Source organism: Zophobas morio, unplaced genomic scaffold (genome assembly GCF_036711695.1).
Source record: "Zophobas morio isolate AGI-343-1 ecotype UQ-CSIRO unplaced genomic scaffold, CSIRO_AGI_Zmor_V1 ptg000028l, whole genome shotgun sequence".
Classification (NCBI taxonomy): Eukaryota; Metazoa; Arthropoda; class Insecta; order Coleoptera; family Tenebrionidae; genus Zophobas; species Zophobas morio.
In genome coordinates this window covers 2,582,111-2,606,423 of record NW_026972133.1, presented here as the reverse complement: position 1 = coordinate 2,606,423, position 24,313 = coordinate 2,582,111, and the positions used below count along the sequence as shown (strand labels likewise).

The following is a 24,313-nucleotide window of genomic DNA, read 5'->3' as shown; positions in this document are numbered from 1 at the left end:
TTTTAGTTTTTCTTTCATTTTTCAGTTTTTCGATATTTCGGTTTTGGGCTTTTTCAGTTTTTCTTTCATTTTTCAGTTTTGGGATTTTTCAATATTTCTGTTCTTCGACTTTTCCATTTTTGACTTCTGGATTTTTCGATGTGTTGACTTTTTACTTTTCGATTTTTAAATTTTAGATTTTTCAATTTTTTGGTATTTTAATTTTTCAATATTTAAAATTTCAGATTTTTCGATTTCTCAAGTTTTCATTTCAGCTCTTATATTTCAATTTTTCAAATGTTTCGATTTCTTAATCTTTAGATTTTTCGACTTCCCGGTTTTAGATTTTCTGTTTTTCAATTGACGTTTTTTCAATTTTTCGATTTTTAAATTTTAGATTTTCCAGTTTTTTGATATTTTAATTTTTCAATATTTAAAACTTTAGATTTTCCATTTCTCGATTTTTCATTTCAGTTCTTCGATATTTCAGTTTTTCAACTTTTCGAATTTTTCAAATTTTTTAATTTCTTAATCAATCAATTTTTCGACTTCCCAGTTTTAGATTTTCTGTTTTTCAATTAATCGATGTTTTGGTTTTCCCATTTCTTGACTTTCGAGGTTTTCGATATTCCTGTTCTTCGATTCTTTAATTTTTCGATTTTTCAGGTTTTTGATTTTTTATTTTTTTTATTTTTTTAAGGTTTCAATTTTTCGACTTAACTTTTTGGATTTTTCACGTTTTCCATTTTTAAGTTTTTCTTTCATTTTTCAGTTTTTCGATATTTCAGTTTTGGGATTTTTCAATATTTTGATTCTTCTACTTTTCGATTTTTGGCTTCGGGAGTTTTCAATGTGTCGATTTTTTACTTTTTCGATTTTTCAATTTTTCAATTGCTTAATCGTTCGATTTTTCGACTTTCCGGTTTTAGATTTTCTGTTTTCAATTGTCGTTTTAAATTTTTCGATTTTTCAATGTTTTGATTTCCCGATTAGTTTCCCATTTTTAGTTTTTCTTTCATTTTTCAGTTTTTCGATATTTCAGTTTTGGACTTTTTCAGTTTTGGGATTTTTCAATATTTCTATTCTTCGACTTTTCCATTTTTGACTTCTGGATTTTTCGATGTGTTGACTTTTCACTTTTTCGATTTTTAAATTTTTGATTTTTCAATTTTTTGGTATTTTAATTTTTCAATATTTAAAATTTCAGATTTTTCGATTTCTCGAGTTTTCATTTCAGCTCTTTTATATTTCAATTTTTCAAATGTTTCGATTTCTTAATCTTTCGATTTTTCGACTTCCCGGTTTTAGATTTTCTGTTTTTCAATTGACGTTTCTTCAATTTTTCGATTTTTAAATTTTAGATTTTCCAGTTTTTTGATATTTTAATTTTTCAATATTTAAAATTTTAGATTTTCGATTTCTCGATTTTTCATTTCAGTTCTTCGATATTTCAGTTTTTCAAGTTTTCGAATTTTTCAAATATTTTGATTTCTTAATCAATCAATTTTTCGACTTTCCAGTTTTAGATTTTCTGTTATTCAATTTTTCAAATTTGACATTTATATACTGTCAATTTTTCAAATTTTCGATGTTTCAATTTTTCAAATTTGACTTTCATAAACTCTCAATTTTTCGATTTTTCAATTAATCGATGTTTTGATTTTCCCATTTCTTGACTTTCAAGGGTTCAATTCTTTAATTTATCGATTTTTCAGGTTTTTGATTTTTTATTTTTCAATTTTTTAAGGGTCCAATTTTTCGATTTCACTTTTTGGATTTTTCTATTGCTCAATTTTTCGACTTTTTAGGTTCTCAGTTTTTGGATATTTTAGTTTCCTGAGTTTTCAGGTTTTCCATTTTTCAGTTTTTCTTTCATTTTTTAGTTTTTCGATATTTCAGTTTTGGGATTTTTCAATATTTCGATTCTTCGACTTTTCGATTTTTGACTCCTGGATTTTTCGATGTGTCGATTTTTTAATTTTTCAAATTTTTCGATTAACCAGCATTTCGACGTTTCGGTTTTTTGATTGTTCAATTTCTCGGTTTTTGGATTTTTCAATTTTTACGAATTAGTTTTTTTAACGTTAAATTTTTAATTTCTCGACTTTTGGGTTTTGGTCCATTTCGATTTCTCAATATTTCGATTTTTCGATTTCTCAAGTCTTTCGATGTTTCAGTTCGAATTTTTCGTTATTTTGATGTTTTAATTTTACAGTTTTTCAATGTTTCTACTTTTCGGCTTCTCGATATTTTAACTTTTGGATTTCTTGATTTTTCGACCTTTCGATTTTCTCATTTCTCGATTGTCAATTTTTTGATTTTTGAGTTTTTTAAATTTTCGGTTTTTTGATTTTTCGACTTGATGATTTTTCGTCTTACATTTCTCGATTTCTCAATTTTCAGTGTTTTAGTTTGGAATTTTTCGATTTTTCGCTTCATGAATTTTTGGAAAGACCGATTTTTTTTTCGATTTCTCAAATTTTGTATTTTTCAATTTCTCGATTTTTCGATTTTTTGATTTTCCCATTTCTCTGTTTTTGGACTTCTTGATTTTGCAGTTTTTCAATTTCTCGATCTTTCAGGTTTTGATTTTCAATTTTGTAAATTTTCGGTTTTTCGATATTTCAATGTTTCGGTTTTGGAAATTTTTCAATTTTTCGATTTTTTAAATTTTCGATTTCTCGATTTTTTTTATATTTCGATTTGTCAATTTTACGATTTTTCAATTTTCTCTTCAAGTTTTCAATTATTGGCGGATCTAAATTTTCAATTTTTCGATTTTTTGATTTTTCGGTTTCTCGATTTTTCAATTAATCGATGTTTTGAATTCCCCATTTCCTGACCTTCGAGTGTTTCGATTTTCCTGTTCTTCAATTCTTTAATTTTTTAATTTTTCGGGTTTTTGATTTTTCAAATTTTCGATTTTCCAATTTTTCGATTTTACAATTAATCGATGCTTTGATTTTCCCATTTCTTGACTTTCGAGGGTTTCGATATTCCTGTTCTCAATTCTTTAATTTTTCGATTTTTCATTTTTTAGCTTTTTAAGGTTTCGATTTTTCGACTTCACTGTCTGGATTTTTCAACTGCTCAATTTTTCGACTTTTTAGGTTCTCAGTTTTTGGATATTTCAGTTTTCGGATTTTTCAGGTTATTAGATTCTCAGTTTATCTTTCATTTTTCAGTTTTTCGATATCTCAGTTTTGGAATTTTTCGATATTTCGATTCTTCGACTTTTCGATTTTTGACTCCTGGATTTCTTAATATTTTGATTTTTCGACTTCCCGGTTTTAGATTTTCTGTTTTTCAATTGTCATTTTGTCAAATTTTCGATTTTTTAATTTTTCAAATTTGACTTTCATAAACTCTCAATTTGTGGATTTTTCAATTAATCGATGTTTCGATTTTCTCATTTCTTGACCTTCGAGTGTTTCGATTTTCCTGTTCTTCAATTCTTAAATTTTTTGATTTTTCAGGTTTTTGATTTTTCAATTTTTCGATTTTTTAAGGTTTCTATTTTTCGACTTCACCTTTTTGATTTTTCGATTTTTCAGTTTTTAGATATTTCAGTTTTAGGATTTTTCAATTCTTCGGCTCTTCTACTTCTGGACTTTTCGATGTGTTTACCTTTTTAACTTTTTTGATTTTTCAATTTTTGGATTTTTAAATTTTAGATTTTTCAATCTTGAATATTTTAATTTTTCAATATTTCTTATCTTTCGATTTTTCGACTTCCTGGTTTTAGATGTTCTCTTCATCACTTTTCGATTTCTCGTTCTTTGGATCTTTCAATCTCTCAATTTTTCAATTTTTCGAATTTTTAAGTTTTTTGATTCATCGATTTATCGAGGTTTTGATTTTTCGATATTTTGATTGTCAGTTTCTCAATTTATAAATTGTTCAATTTTTAACTTTTTGATTTTTCGATTTTGGCCTATTTCGGTTTCTCAATTGTTCGACTTTTCGACTCCACGATTTCTTGATCTTTTGATTTTTCGATTTCTCGGTTTTTCGATTTTCCAGTTTTTCAGTTTATCCGATTTTTTAAATTTGGGAGTTTCGATTTCTCGATTTTTCGTTATTCGGTTTATAAATTTTAGATTTTTGAATTTTACATTTTTTCGATTTTACGATTTTTTAAGGTTTCGATTTTTCGATTATTAGATTTCTCGAATTTTCGAATATTTTAATTTTTCATTTTTTTTTTCTCACTGTTAATATCATACAGTGTATAGAAAACAACCACGAAAATTGTCACTAAAAAAATTCATACAAAATAGAACAGTGTTTCCAAAACATTTTCCCGAAAAAAGTCCATATTACGATTTCAACAATATTCTTAGTTTAAGACGTTTTGCTAGTATAAAACACAAATAAACAATTAATTGTTAGTTAAACTAAATATGTACCAAAAATATTCACTTAGTCGTTATAAAAACCGACCAAACAACTATTTCCCGCAGAAATAGTCCAAACGAACCAAATCGCTTCTGAACGCTTAGAGTCGACATTAGCCTGAGCGCGCTCTGGTCTCTAGATCAAACAAGTTCTCAGGCGACGAGTTGTAGTGAATCAAGTTTTTTTATTGGCATCAACTTTTTAAATTTTTAAAAGGGAAAATTCGGCGAAAGTTTGGCTCGTGAGCGTCAAATGTCACGATGATTAAACGAAACCCTTAACTTCAAGAGTTGTCACTATAAATTCAAACAAAATCACTATCACCAGAGAACATAGAGAAGCGTCATAGTTTAAGTTAAATGACGGTCGAATTCTCAGTTTTTCGAAATTTTAGTTTGGAGACTTTTCAGTTTACTCCTATTTATTATTCAATGTTTGGATGTTACAATTTCTCGGTTTTCAGTTTTTCTCTTCAATTTTACGATTTTTAAATATGTCGATTTGTCAATTAAGGTTTTTTGGTTTTTCAATTTTTCTATTTTTTTAGGTTTAGATTTTTCACTTCACTTTTTTGATTTTTCGATTTCTCAATTTTTCAATTTTTTAATTTCTCAGTTTTTGGACATTTCAGTTTTGGGATTTTTCGGTTTACTTATTATTCAATTTTTTGATCTTACGATTTTGCAGGTTTTTGATTCTTCAATTTTTCGATATTTCGATTCTTTAGATTCTCAGTTTTTGGATATTTCAGTTTTGGGATTTTTCAGTTTTTCGATTCGTCAGCTTTTCTTTCATTTTTCAGTTTTTGGATATTTCAGTTTTGGCATTTTTCAATATTTCTATTCTTCGACTTTTCCATATTTTGACGATTTTTCATTTCAGTTCTTCGATATTTCAGTTTTTCAAGTTTTCGAATTTTTCAAATATTTTGATTTCTTAATCAATCAATTTTTCGACTTCCCAGTTTTAGATTTTCTGTTTTTCAATTTTTCAAATTTGACATTTATATACTGTCAATTTTTCGATTTTACAATTAATCCATGTTTTGATTTTCCCATTTCTTGACTTTCGAGGGTTTCGATATTCCTGTTCTTAAATTCTAAAATTTTTCGATTTTTCAGGTTTTTGATTTTTTTAAGGTTTCAATTTTTCGACTTCACTTTTTGGATTTTTCAGGTATTCCATTTTTAAGTTTTTCTTTAATTTTTCAGTTTTTCGATATTTCAGTTTTGGGATTTTTCAATATTTTGATTCTTCTACTTTTCGATTTTTGGCTTCTGGAGTTTTCAATGTGTCGATTTTTTTACTTTTTCGATTTTTCAATTTTTCAATTGCTTAATCTTTCGATTTTTCGACTTTCCGGTTTTAGATTTTCTGTTTTCAATTGTCGTTTTAAATTTTTCGATTTTTCAATGTTTTGATTTCCCGATTTAGTTTCCCATTTTTAGTTTTTCTTTCATTTTTCAGTTTTTCGATATTTCGGTTTTGGGCTTTTTCAGTTTTGGGATTTTTCAATATTTCTGTTCTTCGACTTTTCCATTTTTGACTTCTGGATTTTTCGATGTGTTGACTTTTTACTTTTTCGATTTTTAAATTTTTGATTTTTCAGTTTTTTGGTATTTTAATTTTTCAATATTTAAAATTTCAGATTTTTCGATTTCTCGAGTTTTCATTTCAGCTCTTTTATATTTCAATTTTTCAAATGTTTCGATTTCTTAATCTTTCGATTTTTCGACTTCCCCGTTTTAGATTTTCTGTTTTTCAATTGACGTTTTTTCAATTTTTTGGTATTTTAATTTTTCAATATTTAAAATATTAGAATTTTCGATTTCTCGATTTTTCATTTCAGTTCTTCGATATTTCCGTTTTCCATGTTTTCGAATTTTTCAAATGTTTTGATTTCTTAATCTATCGATTTTTCGACTTCCCGGTTTTAGATTTTCTGTTTTTCAATTGCCGTTTTTTCAAATTTTCGATTTTTCAATTTTTCAAATTTGGCATTTATAAACTGTCAATTTTTCGATTTTACAATTCATCGATGTTTTGATTTTCCCATTTCTTGATCTTCGAGTGTTTCGCTTTTCCTGTTCTTCAATTCTTCAATTTTTTGATTTTTCAATTTTTCGATTTTTTAAGGTTTCAATTTTTGGACTTTACTTTTTTGATTTTTCGATTTTTCAGTTTTTAGATATTTCAGTTTTAGGAATTTTGAATTCTTCAGCTCTTCTACTTCTGGATTTTTCGATGTGTTTACCTTTTTTACTTTTTTGATTTTTCAATTTTTGGATTTTTAAATTTTAGATTTTTCAATCTTTGATATTTTAATTTTTCAATATTTCTTATCTTTCGATTTTTCGACTTCCTGGTTTTAGATGTTCTGTTTTTCAATTTTTCGATTTGTTAATTTTCCATTCTCGATTTATCCAGATTTAATTGTTCAGGTTTTCGATTTATCAGTTTTTCAATTTATCCGATTTTTTAAATTTGGGAGTTTCGATTTCTCGATTTTTCGTTATTCGGTTTTTAAATTTTAGATTTTTGAATTTTACATTTTTTCGATTTTCTGACGTTTCATTTTTCGATTATCAGTTCTTCGATATTTCCATTTTTCAATGTTTCGGTTTTACGATTTTTTAAGGTTTCGATTTTTCGATTATTAGATTTCTCGAATTTTCGATTATTTTAATTTTTCATTTTTTTTTCTCACTGTTAATATATACAGTGTATCGAAAACAACAAACTAAATATGTACCAAAAATATTCACTTAGTCGTTATAAAAACCGACCAAACAACTATTTCCGGCAGAAATAGTCCAAACGAACCAAAACGCTTCTGAACGCTTAGAGTCGACATTGGCCTGAGCGCGCTCTGGTCTCTAGATCAAACAAGTTCTCAGGCGACGAGTTGTAGTGAGTCAAGTTTTTTTTATTGGCATCGACTATTTAAATTTGGCGCTTGTCTTTGGCGGTTGAGGACTCCAATGTCAATAAGGGCGGTTTCGCAAAATCAGCCTGTATGTCGCATCCATATTAATCTATGCTATTACTTTCCTGGAGGAATTCGGCACCTACGCTTCCTATTATGTGGTCCAAAATAATAAAGTTCGTACTTTATTTAAATTTGGAAAAAATACAAAACGAAATTACACACAAGCTATTTTTAACCTCTGTGTGATGATCGTGGGCTTTCCTGGAAGAACTGGTCACCTGCGACATTCACCTCCACGTCGTGGGTTTAATCCCTCCCGCGCACGTTAAATTCCATGATCAGGTTTGCCAGTGAAACAACGGAAAGCAATCAAAATTACCAACTGCTTCCAGAAAACAGAATAAAGCAAATATGTGGCGATCAGCGAAAGACGAAATGACAACGCCACGATTCCTGTAACAGACGCAACTCAGCGAGCGCCATGGAAACGTCTACGCCACCTACAAGAAGTTGGCCCACGACAGTTATCGGGAAAATCGACTCGGAAAACCTTTGTTAACAACGTAAGAATAGCAGATGTTTTTGGGACGTCACAAATCCAGCAATTTTGCAATGTTTTGTTGGAGCGACAATACTGGAAGGAAAATAAATTGCAGATGAGGTTTGGACGTTTGATGAAAACGTCAAAGAGGGTGGGGATTTTTTTTATTTTGTTTTGAAATGGTTGAATAGAACTGGGTTCTTTGTGGAATGAGTGACGAATAATAAAAAGAGTAAGCGGAAGGTGCGACAGTCGTCTGATGGTTGTAAAGTTATAGACACAATGATAAAAAGAATGCAAATATTTGCAGAAATCTCCAGACAAGTAGATCGTTGATGTTCGTGAACACGATTAGCTTGTTTTGCGCAATTTAACTCGATACTCAGTTTTTCATATTTGGAGCAGTTTCTTTGGAACTATTATTATCATAAAAAACACAAATAATTAACAAGAAAAAAATAGTGGGTCATAAACGCCTCGAGAAGTTCTTAGGCCGAGTGTCCCTCTCGATAGTGCACCAACGACAATAGTAGATTTACGATTTTCACTTGATTAAAGTCGGTTTACCGAACAGATGGAGCGATCACGAGTCTTTTTATAAATGCATTCCATCTGTTCGGTAAACGGAATATAGATGCTCCTTACGACCTTGGAGAAGTTCTATCTAATTTTCTACAATTAGTTAATGCTAATCCAAATAATTATATGATTCCTGAATCACAGATTCTTTTTCCAAAAATTCAAAAGTCGAAAAGTCAAAAATTATTCGAAAAATTGAAAAACCGAAAAATCGAGAAATCGAACAATCGAAAAATCGAAAAACTGAAAAATTGAAAAATTTAAAAACAGAAAAATCGAAAAATCTAAAACCGCGAAGTCAAAAAATTAAAATATAGAAAACTTTAAAAATCTAAAATTTAAAAATCGAAAAATTGGAAAATCGAGAAATCGAAAAGTCGAAAATTCGAAAAGTCGAAAAGTATAGAATCGAAGTATCAAATCAACGACAAATTCAAACTGAAACATCGAGAAATCGAAACATCAAAAGACTAAAAAAACAAAAAGTCGAGTATTCGAAAAATCGAAGTATTGAGAAATCGAAATGGGCCAAAATCCAAAAATCGAAATGTTAAAAATTATAATTTAACAATAAAAAAATCGAAAAATTGAATGAACATAAAATCCTGAAATTGAACAATCAAAAATTGGAAGCATCGAAATCTATCTCGATAAATCGTGAAATCGAAAAACCGAAAAACTGAATACATAATCAAAAAATTGAAAAATCTAAAATTTAAAATCCGAAAAATTGAAGAATCGAAAAAGTAAAAAATCGAGAAATGGAAAAATCGAAAAGTCGAAACCAAAAAAAAAAATAAAGAATCCAAATATGGACTGAAAAATACCAAAATTGAAGTATGGAAAAATTGAAAAATGGGAGGAAAATTCAAGGGTTGAAAAATAACAAAAATCCCAAAAATGAAACATCGAGAAATTGAAAAATCGAGAAGTCGAAAAATCGAACAATTGGAAAACTGAATAATCGAATACGAAAGACTGGAAAGTCGAAAAATGGGAAAACCAAAACTTCAATTAATCGAGAAATTTAGAAATAGAAAAACTGAAAATTAAGGGCCGTCAATAATTAAAAAAACGAAAAGTTGAAGAATCGAAAAATTGAAAAATCGTAAAACTGTAACATCCGAAAATTGACAAATCGAAACATAAAAAAATGGAGAAATCGAAAATTTGAAGAATCGAAAAACTGAAGAATCCCAACACTGAAATATCGAAAAATTCAGTACTCGAAAAATAGAAAATCGAGAAATTGGAAAATCGAAAAATCCAGAAGCCGAAAAGTATAAACATCGACTCAACGAAAAATTAAAACTGAAACATCAAGAAATCCAAACATCAAAAGATAGAAAAATCAAAAAGTCGACAATTCGAAAAATCGAAATATTGAGAAATCGAAAAATTTTTAAACCGCAAAGTCAGAAAACTGAAAAATTGAAAAATTTAACAACCGAAAAATTATAAAATGTAAAACCAAGTAAGAAATCAAAAAATCTAAAAGTCGAAAACCAAAAAAATTAAGCAGCGAAATACGTAGGTACTGAAAAAGCACAAAAATCAAACACCGAAAAATTGAAAATCAAGATATTGAAAATTCAAAAAGTCGAAAAATTGAAGAATTGAAAAACTGAATAATCGAATAATCGAAAGATTGGAAAGTCGAGAAATCGAGAAATTGGACAATTTACAAATTTACAAATCGAAAAATCGGGAAACCGAAAAGTAGAAATATGGAATCAACGAAAAATTGAAATTGAAACATCGAGAAATCGAAACATCAAAAGACTGAAAAATCAAAAAGTCGAGAATTCGAAAAATCGAAAAATTGGGAAATGAAATCGAAATGGGCCAAATCCAAAAATCGAATGTTGAAAATTACAAAATTGAAAAATTTAACATTAAAAAGCGTAATTCAAAAAATTGAATAATCAAAAAATCCAAAAATTGAACAACCAAAATATCGAAACATTTGAAATATATGTCGACAAATCGAGAAATCGAAGAATCGAAAAATTTTAAATCCGAAAAATCAGAAAACTGAAAAATCTAAAATCGAAAACCACAAAAATTAAGCAGCGAAATACGTACTGAAAAAGCCCAACACTGACATACCGAAAAATTGAAAAATTGAAAAATCCCAAAACATCGAAAAATTGAAAACTGAGAACTCGAAAAATAAAAAAATCGAAAAATTGAATTGAAAAACTCAATAATCGAGAAATCGAGAAATGGGAAAATCGAAATATCGTAAAACTCTAACATTGGAAAACTGACAAATAGAAAAATAAAAAAAATCGAAAAATCGAAAATTTGAATCGAGAAATTGAAAAATCCCAAAAAAGAAACATGAAAAAAGTGAAAAATCGAGAAATCGAATCGTCAAAAAATCGAAAAAAATAAGAATTGAAAAACTGAAAAATCGAATAATCGAAAGATTGGAAAGTCGGGAAATAGAGAAAAGGGAAAATAAAAAAAATCGATTAATCGAGAAATTGAAAAATCGAAAACTCGAAGAGTTGAAAAATTGAAAAATCGTAAAACTGTAACATCGACAAATTGACAAATCTAAAAATAAAAAAATCGAGAAATTGAAATTTTGAAGAATCCAGAAATTGAAGGATACAAAAACTGAAGAATCTCAACACTGAAACATCGAAAAATTGAGTACTCGAAAAAGTGAAACATGGAAAAACTGTAAAATGAAACATCGAAAAATTCAAGCTGAAACATCAAAAGACTGGGAAGGTGAAAAGTCGAGAATTCTGAAAATCGAAATATTGACAAATCGAAACGAGCCAAAATCCAAAAGTCGAAAAGTTAAAAATTATAAAATTAAAAAATTTAACATTAAAAAACTAATTCGAAATCTTGATAAATCGAAAAATCGAAAAATTTAAAAACCGAAAAATTGAAAAATCTAAAACCGAGAAGTCGAAAAATCTAAAATTTAAAAAATTTAAAAATATAAAAATTGATAAATTGAAAAAAGGAAGAAATCGAGAAATCGAAAATTGGAAAAGTCGGATACCAAAAAAATTAAGAATCGAAATATGAACTGAAAAATCCCACAACTGAAATATCGAATAACTGAAAAATAAAGAACGAAAATTGAAGAATCGAAAAACTGAAAAATCTCAAAAGTGAAACACTGAAAAACTGAAAAACTGAATAATCGAAACATTGGAAAGTCGTAAAATCGGGAAATGGGAAAAGCAAAACAATTATTCGAGAATTTAAGAAATCGAATAATAGAAAATTTAGAACCGTCAATAATTGAAAAAATTGAAAAATTGAGGAGAAACATGAAAAATCATAAAATTGACGAAACGAAAAATAAAAAAAGCGAGAAATCGAAAATTTAGAGAAGCGAGAAACTGAAGAATCCCGACACCAAAACATCAAAAAAACGCAAATTTCAACCTGAATCCGGTAATAGAAACATCAAAAGATTAAGAAATCCCAAGTCGAGTATTCGGAAAATCGAAATATTGAGAAATTAAAATGGGCCAGAATACAAAAGTCGAAAAGTTAAAAATTACTAGACTGAAAAATTTACCATAAAAAAAACTAATTAGAAAAACTGTAAAATTAAAAAATCGAAAAATTGAACAATCAAAAAATCGAAACATCGAAATCTCGATAAATCGAAAAACTAAAAATCGAAAAATAGAAAAATCTAAAACGGAGAAGTCGAATTGAGAAATCGAAAAATTAAAAATTTTAAAAATTGAAAAATCGAAAAAGTAAAAAATCGGGAAATCGAAAAACGAAGTCTCAAACCAAAAAAAAGCGACATATGTACTGAAAAATCCCACAACTGAAATATCGAAAAACTGAAAAATCCCAAAAGTGAAACATCGAAAAATTAAAAAATCGAGAAATCGAGAAGTTAAAAAATCGAAAAATTGAATAATCGCAACTTGGAAAGTCAAAAAATCAAGAAATGTAAAAATCAAGAGAGTCTCAACTCAATCGAGAAATTAAGACATCGAAAAATTGAAAATTTAGAACCGTCAATAATTGAAAATCGAAAAATTGAAGAGAAAATTTAAAAAATCTAGTTTCACGATTTTTTCAATTTTATCTGCGATTTTTCAGTTTTTCGACATATGAGTTGTGGGAATCTTCGGCACATATCTATTTGAAAATTGAAAAATCTAAAAACTGTAACCTCGGAAAACTGACAAATCGAAAAATAAAAAATTGAGAAATCGAAAATTTAAAAATCGAAAAACTGAAGAATCCCAGCAATGAAACATCCAAAAATTGAGTACTTAAAAAATTGAAAATCGAGAAAGTGAGAAACTGAAAAATCGGGAATTTGAAAAACTGAGAACAAAAAAAGAAAAGTCCTAAACTGAAATATGGAAAAATTGAGAAATCGAAAGTTGAAAACTCGAGAAATACAAAAGCCGAAAAATTGTTATACCTACAACCTACAAGTGATTTTTTTTCCAAAAATTTGAATGTCTAGAACAAAAATTCAACACGGATTCATAAACCACAAGAGTTCAGGATATGTTACTTTTTAACATTTAAATAACATTTATTCGACAAGACTGTAAGATGAGATCATCAATTCCTGAGAGGGCATGGACGGATAAATTTTGTGTTACCACGCTTTGGTGAATTTATGGTGTATCAATGCATTCAAGATTTTTTTCATTTGCTTATATAAGGTGACTCAAAAAAATTAGTGAATGAGGCGACATGTTTTATTGCGCATTCCATTTTCTTGAACATCTACGTGAAAATGTTGATGACGTCATTAAAAAAAATTATATAGAAAAACTCACTAGGAACATACGCGTACGATGCTTCTTTATCTCTACTTTAACAATCCACGCATATTTTTTAATTAAGTGTCAAAGTCAAATTTTTGAGAAATTTTTTTATTAATAATAATTTGACTTCTCAGCGATACCAATAAATATTTTTATGGTTTTTTGTTTACAGTTTTCGTTGGCGTTCTATACCGACCTCCACATACCCCTCGCCGCGAATCTCCCCCCGCGGCCCCAGCTTCCGCAAAATCCCATTATTCCCCGCCATTGTCGCCCCCGCCGCCATTGTTTATGGCGATTCCGCGCCAGACACGCCATCATCATTACCGAACGCAATCTACCGTTTCGTGCGCCGCTTTTTCACAATACGGGCCCACCGGCCATGAACGCCGCCTCCGCCCGATAACGGCAAAAAGCGCCGGAAATAGCGCGAGACGCCAGACGAGCGTCTGCAATCACCTGCACTTGGAAGATGGTGACGGCGTCGTCGAGCATCTGCACGCGGATTGCCAGCATCTTGCCGCCCTTCTTCGGCGTGGCGGGCGGGGTCCGGGCGCCGCCGTCTACGCCGGCGGGAGTCGAGTGGGAGTGGTGCATGCCGCCGCCGGTGCTGCCGGTGCTGGAGAGCTGGCCCGTGGAGCCGCGGGTGCTGTTCGTGTCCATCGCTGCGGTCGGGGGCGGGGAGGGGAGCTACCAGCACGCGGCACCCTGCAACAAAAATCCGGGTCAGCTGAAATCCGACGGAGATGGGGTTATTATTTATTGTAAATAAAGTGTCACTTTATTTGCCGTAAAGTGTCACTTTATTTGCCGCGTCCGGTAAAGACGCGTTACCGGACTCGGTGCGGTGATTATTCTTCACGTTTTTAGTGCCGCTACTTTGGGCTTATTACCTTGGGAATTATAAAAAACACTCTTAATATTACACGAACATTTGTTGCTTACCGAGAAGGCTAAAATTTTGATAATTGTTCTAATTTGTTGTAAATTAGTCAATTCACACGCACCTGTCGACGAGAAAACCTCACAACACGAGAAAAAAAATCTAAAAAAGCTACAAAACCTTTCGGAAAACACGCACATCAGCTTTTAACGGAATTATTTTGCTTCGAGGCATCAAATATTGACGATCACTCAATGGCTAAAATCTCGGAAAAACAACGTCTTTAAACCCGGAATTCAAAAATATACACCAGCCACACCTTTCGCAGAGGTTCAGCCACTCTGTTTTTGGCTGTTGTGCCGGATGGAAAAGCGATGCTATTACAAAGGGTTATAAAAAATTCAATTCAACATTCGTAAAAGAATATAAGACGGACGGCAGAGTGGAGAAACAACTGATAATAGAAAATCAGAACCAATCACAAATAATAAATCAGTTCTGGATTCAAATTAATTATTTAGAAAGTTTAGGGAATAGAAAAAATCGTAAAACTAAAATTGAAAAACGTGAAATCGAAAAATTGAAGAATCAAAAAACTGAAAAATCCTAAAACTTAAATATCGCAAAATTAAGAAATCGAAAGTTGAAAAATCTAGAAATCGAAAAGCCGAAAAACTGTATATCTAGAATGTTGATTTTTTTCCCAAAAATCTCGATATCTAGGATAGAAATTCAACACAAGTTCAGAGCTGTTACTTTAACAATAAAATTTAACTCGTTATTATGAAAATTTGTTTAAATTTAACAGGTTTGATTCAGAATTGCCCCCATTTTAAAACTGTTTTTTTTTTTAGTTAAATAGAATATGAAAAAAGAGTTAACAAAAAAACGCAGAAAGGTGAAATAAAGACCAATATCTAACAACATGGAAAAATAAAAAGTAATAAAAAACTAGAAAAAATAAGGGGCGACAAAAAATGCAAAAAAAAGAAAAGGAAAATGAAACGGCAAAATGGGACAAAAAAAGCGTCAAAAAGAGAGCAAACAAAATGTCTCAAAAAAAGCGAGAAAAAAAAAGGTAAGAAAGTCGGCAAAAAAGGACGAAAAAAACGGAATAAAAAAAGCGTTCAAAGAAAAGGTGGACAAAAAAAAACGCAGAAAAAAAGACGAAAAAAAGCAAAAATGCGGCGGCAAAAAGGTGGAAAGACAGGCAAAAACGAAACAAAGGGCGACAAAAAAGGCGGAAAAAGTGACCAAAAAAGGGCAGAAAACACAGAAAAAAGGCACAATAAAAGGTTAACAAAAAAGGCAACAAAAGAGCCATGAGGGGGATAAAAAGGCAACAAAAAGAGGGCAAAAAAACTACAAAAAAGAGGTGTAAAAAGGGCGACAAAAATGACGCCAAAAACAGAGACAAATTAAGGGCGGCGAAAAAAGGATACAATTAAATGCCTTAAAAATGGGACAAAACAGAAAAATAAAAAAATTGGACAAGCAAAAGGCGACAAAAAAAGACGACAAAAAAAACGGCCAATGAAAAAGCAAAAAAAGTACCAAAAACGGGCAAATAAAAAGTCTGAAAAATGGACGACAGAAATACACCAAAAAAACCTTACAAGAAAAGATAAAAAAACAAAAAACGGTAAAAAGTTAAAAATAGATGACATGCGAGACAAAAAAAGCAACAAAACAGGCGACAAAATTATCAAAAAAAGTAACAAGAAAGGCAATAAAAAAGGCGAAAAAGGAGACGAAAAGGGGGAAAATTAGAGAAATAAAAAAGAGGACAAATAAAAGGTACAAAGAAAGGCGATATAAAAGAGCGACAAAAAAAAGGGCGACGAAAGAAATTCGAAAAGAAGAAGAAGAAAAGTCGAAGAAAGAAGTTAAAAAAGACACCAGAAATACCTACAAAAAAGACGACAAAATACAAAAAAAAGAAAAAAAATGACAGACGACTAGATAGATAAAAAGGAACGAAAAAATGTAAGGCAAAAAATACGAAAAAAAGGTGGCAAAAAAGCGACAAAGAAATGCGAAAAAAGGGAACAAAAAAGGGCTATCAAAATGGAAAAAAGGGGCAAAAACGAGTCAAAAAGGTGAAGAAAGCAACAAGAGGGCGATAAAAAGAGAATAAAAGGCTACAAGGGAACAAAAAAAAGGGCAAAAATGGCGACAAACGGGGACAAAAATGACGACAAAGAGAGGGGACAAACAAAAGGCGACAAAGAAAACCAACAAAGGAAAGGTAACAGAAAAAGGAACAAAAGAGGACGACAAAAAAGGGAAGAAAAGGAGGACAAAAATAGCAACAAAAAAGAGTAACAAAAGAAAAGCCGAAAAAAAGGAATTAAAAAAGCCAAAAAAAGGAATTAAAAAACCACTAGAAATACCTACAAAAAGACGAAAAAACAAAAAAAAATCGAAAAAAAAAAGTCAGCTAAACGACTAGATAGATAAGAAGGAACGAACAATTTTCGACAAAAAATACGAAAAAAAGGTGGAAAAAAGATGGCAAAAAAGTGACAAAAAACGGAACAAGAAAAGGGCGATCAAAAGGGGAAAAAAGGGCCAAGAACGAATCGAAAACGTAATAAGAAAGCAACAACAAGAGGGCGACAAACAGAGAATCAAAGGATAGAAAAAGAAAATAAAGGGCGACAAAAAGGAGGGCAAAAAAGGGCGACACAAAAAGGGACAAAAATGACGACAAAGAAAAGGTAACAAAGAAAGACGAAAAAAACGACAAAGCAAAGGTACAAAAAAGTACGACAAAAATGGCGAAATACTTGAGAAAAACGCAACAAGAGAAACAACAAAAGAGGACAAAAAGATGATCAAAAAAGGGATAAAAAGAACGACAAAGGAGGAACAAAAAAGACAAAAAGGACGACAAAATACAAGCAATAGGGTCAATAAAAGGGGGACAAAAAGGACGACAAAAACAGGACAAAAAGAACGACAAAGGGGGGAACAAAAAGGACGACAAAATAAGAGTAAAAGGGGCAATGAAAAATGGAAAAAAAACAAAAAATGCGACAAAAAAGGAACACAATGAGAAATAAAAAAGACAAACAAAAAGTGACAACGAAAAGACAAAACAAAATGGCGATAAAAGAGGCGATAAAAAAACGACACGAAAAAAAAGGACCAAAGATAAGGTGAAAAAAAGAACCAAAAAAGCCAATAAACGACACCAGAAATCCCACCAAAAAAAAAAGATGAAAAAACACAAAAAAAAAACGATAAAATATGTGAAAGATACACGACTAGTCAGACAAAAAAGGAACAAAAAATAGAGATATAAAGAAAATAACAAAGGGCAACAAAAAGGGAGACAAAAATTACAACAAAGAAAGGGGACTAATAAAAAGCAACAAAAAAAAAAGGTAACGAAGGAAAGGTTACAAATAAGGGAAAGAAAGGGCGACGACAGTAACGACAAAAAAAGGGCGACAGAGGAAAAAAAGGGCGACAAAAAAGGGAAAAAGAAGAGAAAAAAAGCGCCAAAAAGAGATAAAAAAACGAAAAAGGGACAAAGGGGAGGTAAAAAGAATAGCGATACAAAAGCGCGAAAAAAAGGGGCAGTAAAAAACAAAAGAGACGTTAAAAAACGAAAAAGCTGATAAAAGGGGTGAAAAATACACCAGAAATCCCTACAAAAAAACAAAAAACAAAAAATCCGAAAAAAGATGCCCAAAAAGAGCGACAAAGAAATGCGAAAAAACGATTAAAAAAAAAGAAAAAAGAAGCAAAAAACGTCTCGAAAACGCGATAAAAGGACAACAAAAATGACCAAAAAAAAACGACAAAAAGAAGGGGAAAAAATGACGACAAACCAAAGGTAACAAAGAAATGCGACAAAAAAAGGACTAAAAAACGGAAGAAAAAAAGAGGTGACAAAAAAACGGTCAAAAAAATGAAAAGACGGGGGCGAAAAAGTGACAAAAAAGACGCCAAAAAGCTCTACAAACAACGTAAGTGACAAAAATAGGTGAATAAAAGCAACAAATCGAGTAAAAACGGGGACGAAAAAGAGAAAAAAAAAACAAAATGTGATAAAAATGGGACAAAAAGGAAGCGATCAAAAAAGGAGCCAAAAACTAGTCGAAAACGCGATAGGAACGCAACAAAAAAAAAGGGCGATAAAAAGAGAACAAAGGGCAACAAAAAAAGAACAAGACGCGACAAAAAAAGAGCAAAAATGACGATAAAAGGGGGACGAAAAGGACGACAAAATAGGGACAAACAGGCCGATAAAAAAGGGCGAAAAAAAGAAAATTGATGTAGAAGGTGGGAAAAACCGGATAATAAAAAGAGGATAAAAAGGAATCAAGAAAAGATGACAAAAAAAAAAGGAGACAAAAAAGCGACAAACAAGGGAGGCAGAAAATAATGAAACAAGGCAACTAAAAAAAAAATGACAAGAAAGCGACAAATAGCGTATTCCAAATCAAACTTCAACAACAAAATAACAACGAATATGACAAATCTAAATACGACCTCCCAATAAATCAACTTTTTTTTAATAATCAACTTTTCGATTTTTTACGTCAAAATTTCCTAAAATGCTAACCAAGCACGTCCATGAATTCCTTTCACAGCCAATTTAAGCCGTCACTTCACACTTCCTCCTCAAAATCCAGTCGCATTGAGCACAAACTTCATAAACAAAAAACGCACCGACAAACCTGTATTACAACACAAAAGTAAGGTCATATTTATTTGAACATTAACTTGTTGCTCTTTGTGTTTCTATTATGTTTATGGCGTGTCAGATGCACTACTTTGTTTATTCGCAAACCAAACCACCGGATCTGGTTGCGTACACTGGAAAATATTATAATATATAATTTGACACAGCAAGCTTTCCAAATCTCGAAGGTACCGAGAATCTGGTTGTTGTTTCATTAGTCAATTATGTAATTATCAGAAGACATTATACGCATTGAATGGATGCTGCTATCTCTAAACCTCCAATTACAGTCAAAAGTTTCCGACTGGTTCTGACATTCACGAGAGGATATAATGAGAATGTTGGGTGTTCTATGACATACAGGGTGTAATAAAAGAAGCTCTCACGAAGCATGAGCTGACGTTTCAAAGCATAATTAATTGGACTGAAACTTCGCACTTGTAATATATTAGCATCCTTAATCGTGGCAGAAACTGAAAAATGTGTATGGTAATAACTTTGAACTCCCACATAATCGAGTTTTAGCACCAAAACAACAAATGTAAATTTAAAAAAACACAATTATGCAGCAAAAACGTTGATAATTCGTTGTTTATTATTATTATCGTCGTCACACTTACGACTACTCCGGCCTCAACCCGATTTTCGAATCACAAAAATCGTTCATTTCCACAATAGAAATTTTGTTGAACTAACTCATTTTACTGTCTCCTGTGTCAGTTTATGCGAAATCTGCACACGGTACACAACCTATTTCACGGTGGCCTTGTCATTTTAGTTCGCTTAACATCAGCAATAATTTACAAAACATTAAACGACGCTCGAACAATAAAAATTTCGACTAATAAACACACAATGATCGTTAAACAAAAACAAAACAATTTATTCACAAAATGAAAGAGTATATTTACACAAAGCATTTGTATACATTGAAATAACAGGGTCAGACACCCGTGACATTTTTAATAGAAGTCCCACTTTCGTCGACAATGATTAATATTCTAATTTAAAAAAATATTTCCGTCCTTGTGTGTGTCTCTGTCGGGGCGAAGGGCGTGGTTGGGGCGCTCTAATTCAACGCGTAGGTTATGGTCACGTGTCAACCATTTTCATTCTTTAAGGGGGAGCGCTAGAAAAAAATCGATAAACCGAAAAATTGAAAAATCTACAAATCGAGAAATTGAACAATCTAAAAATTAAACAATTTCAAAATCGAAGAATTGGAAAACCAAAAAATCGAAACCGAGAACTTGAAAAATCGAATAATCGAGAAATCAAAACATCAAGGAAAACAAAAAAATTAACATAATAAATACCTATCGAAAAATTGAAAAACCGAGAAATCGAAACATCAAAAAATGGAAAAATTGAAGAACCGAAACCTTGCAAAATCTCAGAACTGAAATACTGAAAAACTGAAAAATGGAAGGAAAATTGAAAAATCGAAAAAATGAAAAAATTCAAAACTAAAATCTTGAAAAACTGGAAAATGGAAAGAAAATTGAAGAATCGGAAAAGTGAAAAAATCCAAAACTGAAACATTGAAAAATCCAGAAATCGAAAAATTGAAAAATCATAATTGAAGAAAGAATTGAAAAATCAAGAAATGGGAAAATCAAAAAATCAGTTAATCGAAAAATTTAGAAACGTCAAAAATTGAAAACTGAAAAATAAAAAAATTTCAAAATCGTAAAACTGAAATATCGTAAAGTTAATAAATTGAAAAACTGAAAATTTTTGAAATAAAAAATCGTATTAAAAACTGAAAATTCAAAAAATCGAGAAATTGAACAATCAAAAAATCAAAACATGAAAATCCGAGTAAGTTGATAAATAGGAAAATTTAAAAAACAAAAATTTTAAAAATCCAAGAATTGAACAATGAAAAAATCTAAGCTTGAAAACTTAGAAAATTGAATGATCGAGAACAAAAAATCCAAAATTTAAGAATTCGACAAATTGAAAAATCATGGAACTGAAAAATCGAAGAGTCGAGATAGTGAGAAATCTAAAAACCTGAAACTTTAAAAACTGAAAAATTAAAATATCGAAAAATTTAAAAACCGAGAAAACACAATATCAAAAATTTGAAAAATTGAAGAAACGAAATATTGCAAAATTCCAAAGGTGAAATATTGAAAAACTGAAAAATGGAAGGAAAATTGAAAAATCGAAAAAATGAAAAAATTCAAAACTGAAATCTTGAAAAACTGAAAGAAAATTGAAGAATCGGAAAAGTGAAAAAATCCAAAACTTAAACATTGAAAAATCAAGAAATAGAGAAATGGGAAAATCAAAAAATCAGTTAATCGAAAAATTGGAAAATCGAAAAATTTAGAAACGTCAAAAATTGAAAACTGAAAAATAAAAAAAATTAAAAATCGTAAAACTGAAATATCGTAAAGTTAATAAATAGAAAAACTGAAAATTTTTGAAAACAAAATCGTATCAAAAACTGAAAATTCAAAAAATCGAGAAATTGAACAATCAAAAAATCAAAACATGGAAATCCGAGTAAGTTGATAAATAGGAAAATTTAAAAAACGAAAATTTTAAAAATCCAAGAATTAAACAACAACAAAAATCTAAGCCTGAAAACTCAGAAAATTGAATGATCGAGAACAAAAAATCTAAAATTTAAAAATTCGACAAATTGAAAAATCATGGAACTGAAAAATCGAAAAGTCGAGATAGTGAGAAATCTAAAAACCTAAAACTTTAAAAACTGAAAAATTAAAATATCGAAAAATTTAAAAACCGAGAAAATAATATCAAAAATTTGAAAAATTGAAGAAACGAAATATTGCAAAATTCCAAAGGTGAAATATTGAAAAACTGAAAAATGGAAGGAAAATTGAAAAATCGAAAAAATGAAAAAATTCAAAACTGAAATCTTGAAAAACTGAAAGAAAATTGAAGAATCGAAAAAGTGAAAAAATCCAAAACTGAAACATTGAAAAATCCAGAAATCGAAAAATTGAAAAATCACAATTGAAGAAAGAATTGAAAAATCAAGAAATAGAGAAATGGGAAAATCAAAAAATCAGTTAATCGAAAAATTGAAAAATCGAAAAATTTAGAAACGTCAAAAATTGAAAACTGAAAAATAAAAAAATTTAAAAATCGTAAAACTGAAATATCGTAGTTAATAAAATGAAAAACTTAAAATTCAAAAAATCGAGAAATTGAACAATCAAAAAATCAAAACATGGAAATCCGAGTAAGTTGATAAATAGGAAAATTTAAAAAACAAAAATTTTAAAAATCCAAGAATTGAACAACAAAAAAATCCAAGCCTGAAAACTCAGAAAATTGAATGATCGAGAACAAGAAAATCTAAAATTAAAAAATTCGACAAATTGAAAAATCATGGAACTGAAAAATCGAAAAGTCGAGATAGTGAGAAATCTAAAAACCTAAAACTTTAAAAACTGAAAAATTAAAATATCGAAAAATTTAAAAACCGAGAAAACAATATCAAAAATTTGAAAAATTGAAGAAATGAAATATTGCAAAATTCCAAAGGTGAAATATTGAAAAACTGAAAAATGGAAGGAAAATTGAAAAATCGAAAAAATGAAAAAATTCAAAACTGAAATCTTGAAAAACTGAAAGAAAATTGAAGAATCGGAAAAGTGAAAAAATCCAAAACTGAAACATTGAAAAATCAAGAAACAGAGAAATGGGAAAATCAAAAAATCAGTTAATCGAAAAATTGGAAAATCGAAAAATTTAGAAACGTCAAAAATTGAAAACTGAAAAATAAAAAAAATTAAAAATCATAAAACTGAAATATCGTAAAGTTAATAAATAGAAAAACTGAAAATTTTTGAAAACAAAATCGTATCAAAAACTGAAAATTCAAAAAATCGAGAAATTGAACAATCAAAAAATCAAAACATTGAAATCCGAGTAAGTTGATAAATAGGAAAATTTAAAAAACAAAAATTTTAAAAATCCAAGAATTAAACAACAACAAAAATCTAAGCCTGAAAACTCAGAAAATTAAATGATCGAGAACAAAAAATCTAAAATTTTAAAATTCGACAAATTGAAAAATCATGGAACTGAAAAATCGAAAAGTCGAGATAGTGAGAAATCTAAAAACCTAAAACTTTAAAAACTGAAAAATTAAAATATCGAAAAATTTAAAAACTGAGAAAACACAATATCAAAAATTTGAAAAATTGAAGAAACGAAATATTGCAAAATTCCAAAGGTGAAATATTGAAAAACTGAAAAACGGAAGGAAAATTGAAAAATCGAAAAAATGAAAAAATTCAAAACTGAAATCTTGAAAAACTGAAACAAAATTGAAGAATTGGAAAAGTGAAAAAATCCAAAACTGAAACATTGAAAAATCCAGAAATCGAAAAATTGAAAAATCACAACTGAAGAAAGAATTGAAAAATCAAGAAATAGAGAAATGGGAAAATCAAAAAATCAGTTAATCGAAAAATTGAAAAATCGAAAAATTTAGAAACGTCAAAAATTGAAAACTGAAAAATAAAAAAAATTAAAATCGTAAAACTGAAATATCGTAAAGTTAATAAATTGAAAAACTGGAAATTTCTTAAAAAAAATCGTATCAAAAACTAAAAATTCAAAAAATCGAGAAATTGAACAATCAAAAAATCAAAACACTGAAATCCCAGTAAGTTGATAAATAGGAAAATTTAAAAAACATAAATTTTAAAAATCCAAGAATTGAACAACAAAAAAATCCAAGCCTGAAAACTCAGAAAATTGAATGATCGAGAATAAGAAAACCTAAAATTTAAAAATTCGACAAATTGAAAAATCATGCAACTGAAAAATCGAAGAGTCGAGATAGCGAGAAATCTAAAAACCTGAAACTTTAAAAACTGAAAAATTAAAATATCGAAAAATTTAAAAACCGAGAAAACACAATATCAAAAATTTGGAAAATTGAAGAAACGAAATATTGCAAAATTCCAAAGGTGAAATATTGAAAAACTGAAAAATGGAAGGAAAATTGAAAAATCGAAAAAATGAAAAAATTCAAAACTGAAATCTTGAAAAACTGAAAGAAAATTGAAGAATCGGAAAAGTGAAAAAATCCAAAACTGAAACATTGAAAAATCCAGAAATCGAAAAATTGAAAAATCACAATTGAAGAAAGAATTGAAAAATCAAGAAATAGAGAAATGGGAAAATCAAAAAATCAGTTAATCGAAAAATTGAAAAATCGAAAAATTTAGAAACGTCAAAAATTGAAAACTGAAAAATAAAAAAATTTAAAAATCGTAAAACTGAAATATCGTAAAGTTAATAAATTGAAAAACTGAAAATTTTTGAAATAAAAAATCGTATCAAAAACTGAAAATTCAAAAAATGGAGAAAATGAACAATCAAAAAATCAAAACATGAAAATCCGAGTAAGTTGATAAATAGGAAAATTTAAAAAACAAAAATTTTAAAAATCCAAGAATTGAACAATGAAAAAATCTAAGCTTGAAAACTCAGAAAATTGAATGATCGAGAACAAAAAATCTAAAATTTAAAA

General features: G+C 29.4%; 1 protein-coding gene across 4 annotated transcripts in view; it reads right to left on the bottom strand.

The window, feature by feature from the left end:
• LOC135137102 (FERM, ARHGEF and pleckstrin domain-containing protein 1-like) overlaps positions 1–24,313 on the bottom strand; it is a 116,129-nt gene that overhangs the window by 39,606 nt on the left and 52,210 nt on the right. For 3 of the 4 annotated variants that reach the window (XM_064066654.1, XM_064066656.1, XM_064066657.1), the window contains exon 2: positions 13,667–13,915. In XM_064066654.1, the coding sequence (XP_063922724.1) occupies positions 13,667–13,870 (204 nt within the window). In that variant the 5' untranslated portion in view covers positions 13,871–13,915. Of the gene's footprint in view, positions 1–13,666; positions 13,916–19,406; positions 19,442–24,313 lie in introns of those variants that run through there. The other variant, XM_064066655.1, reaches the window with a different exon arrangement.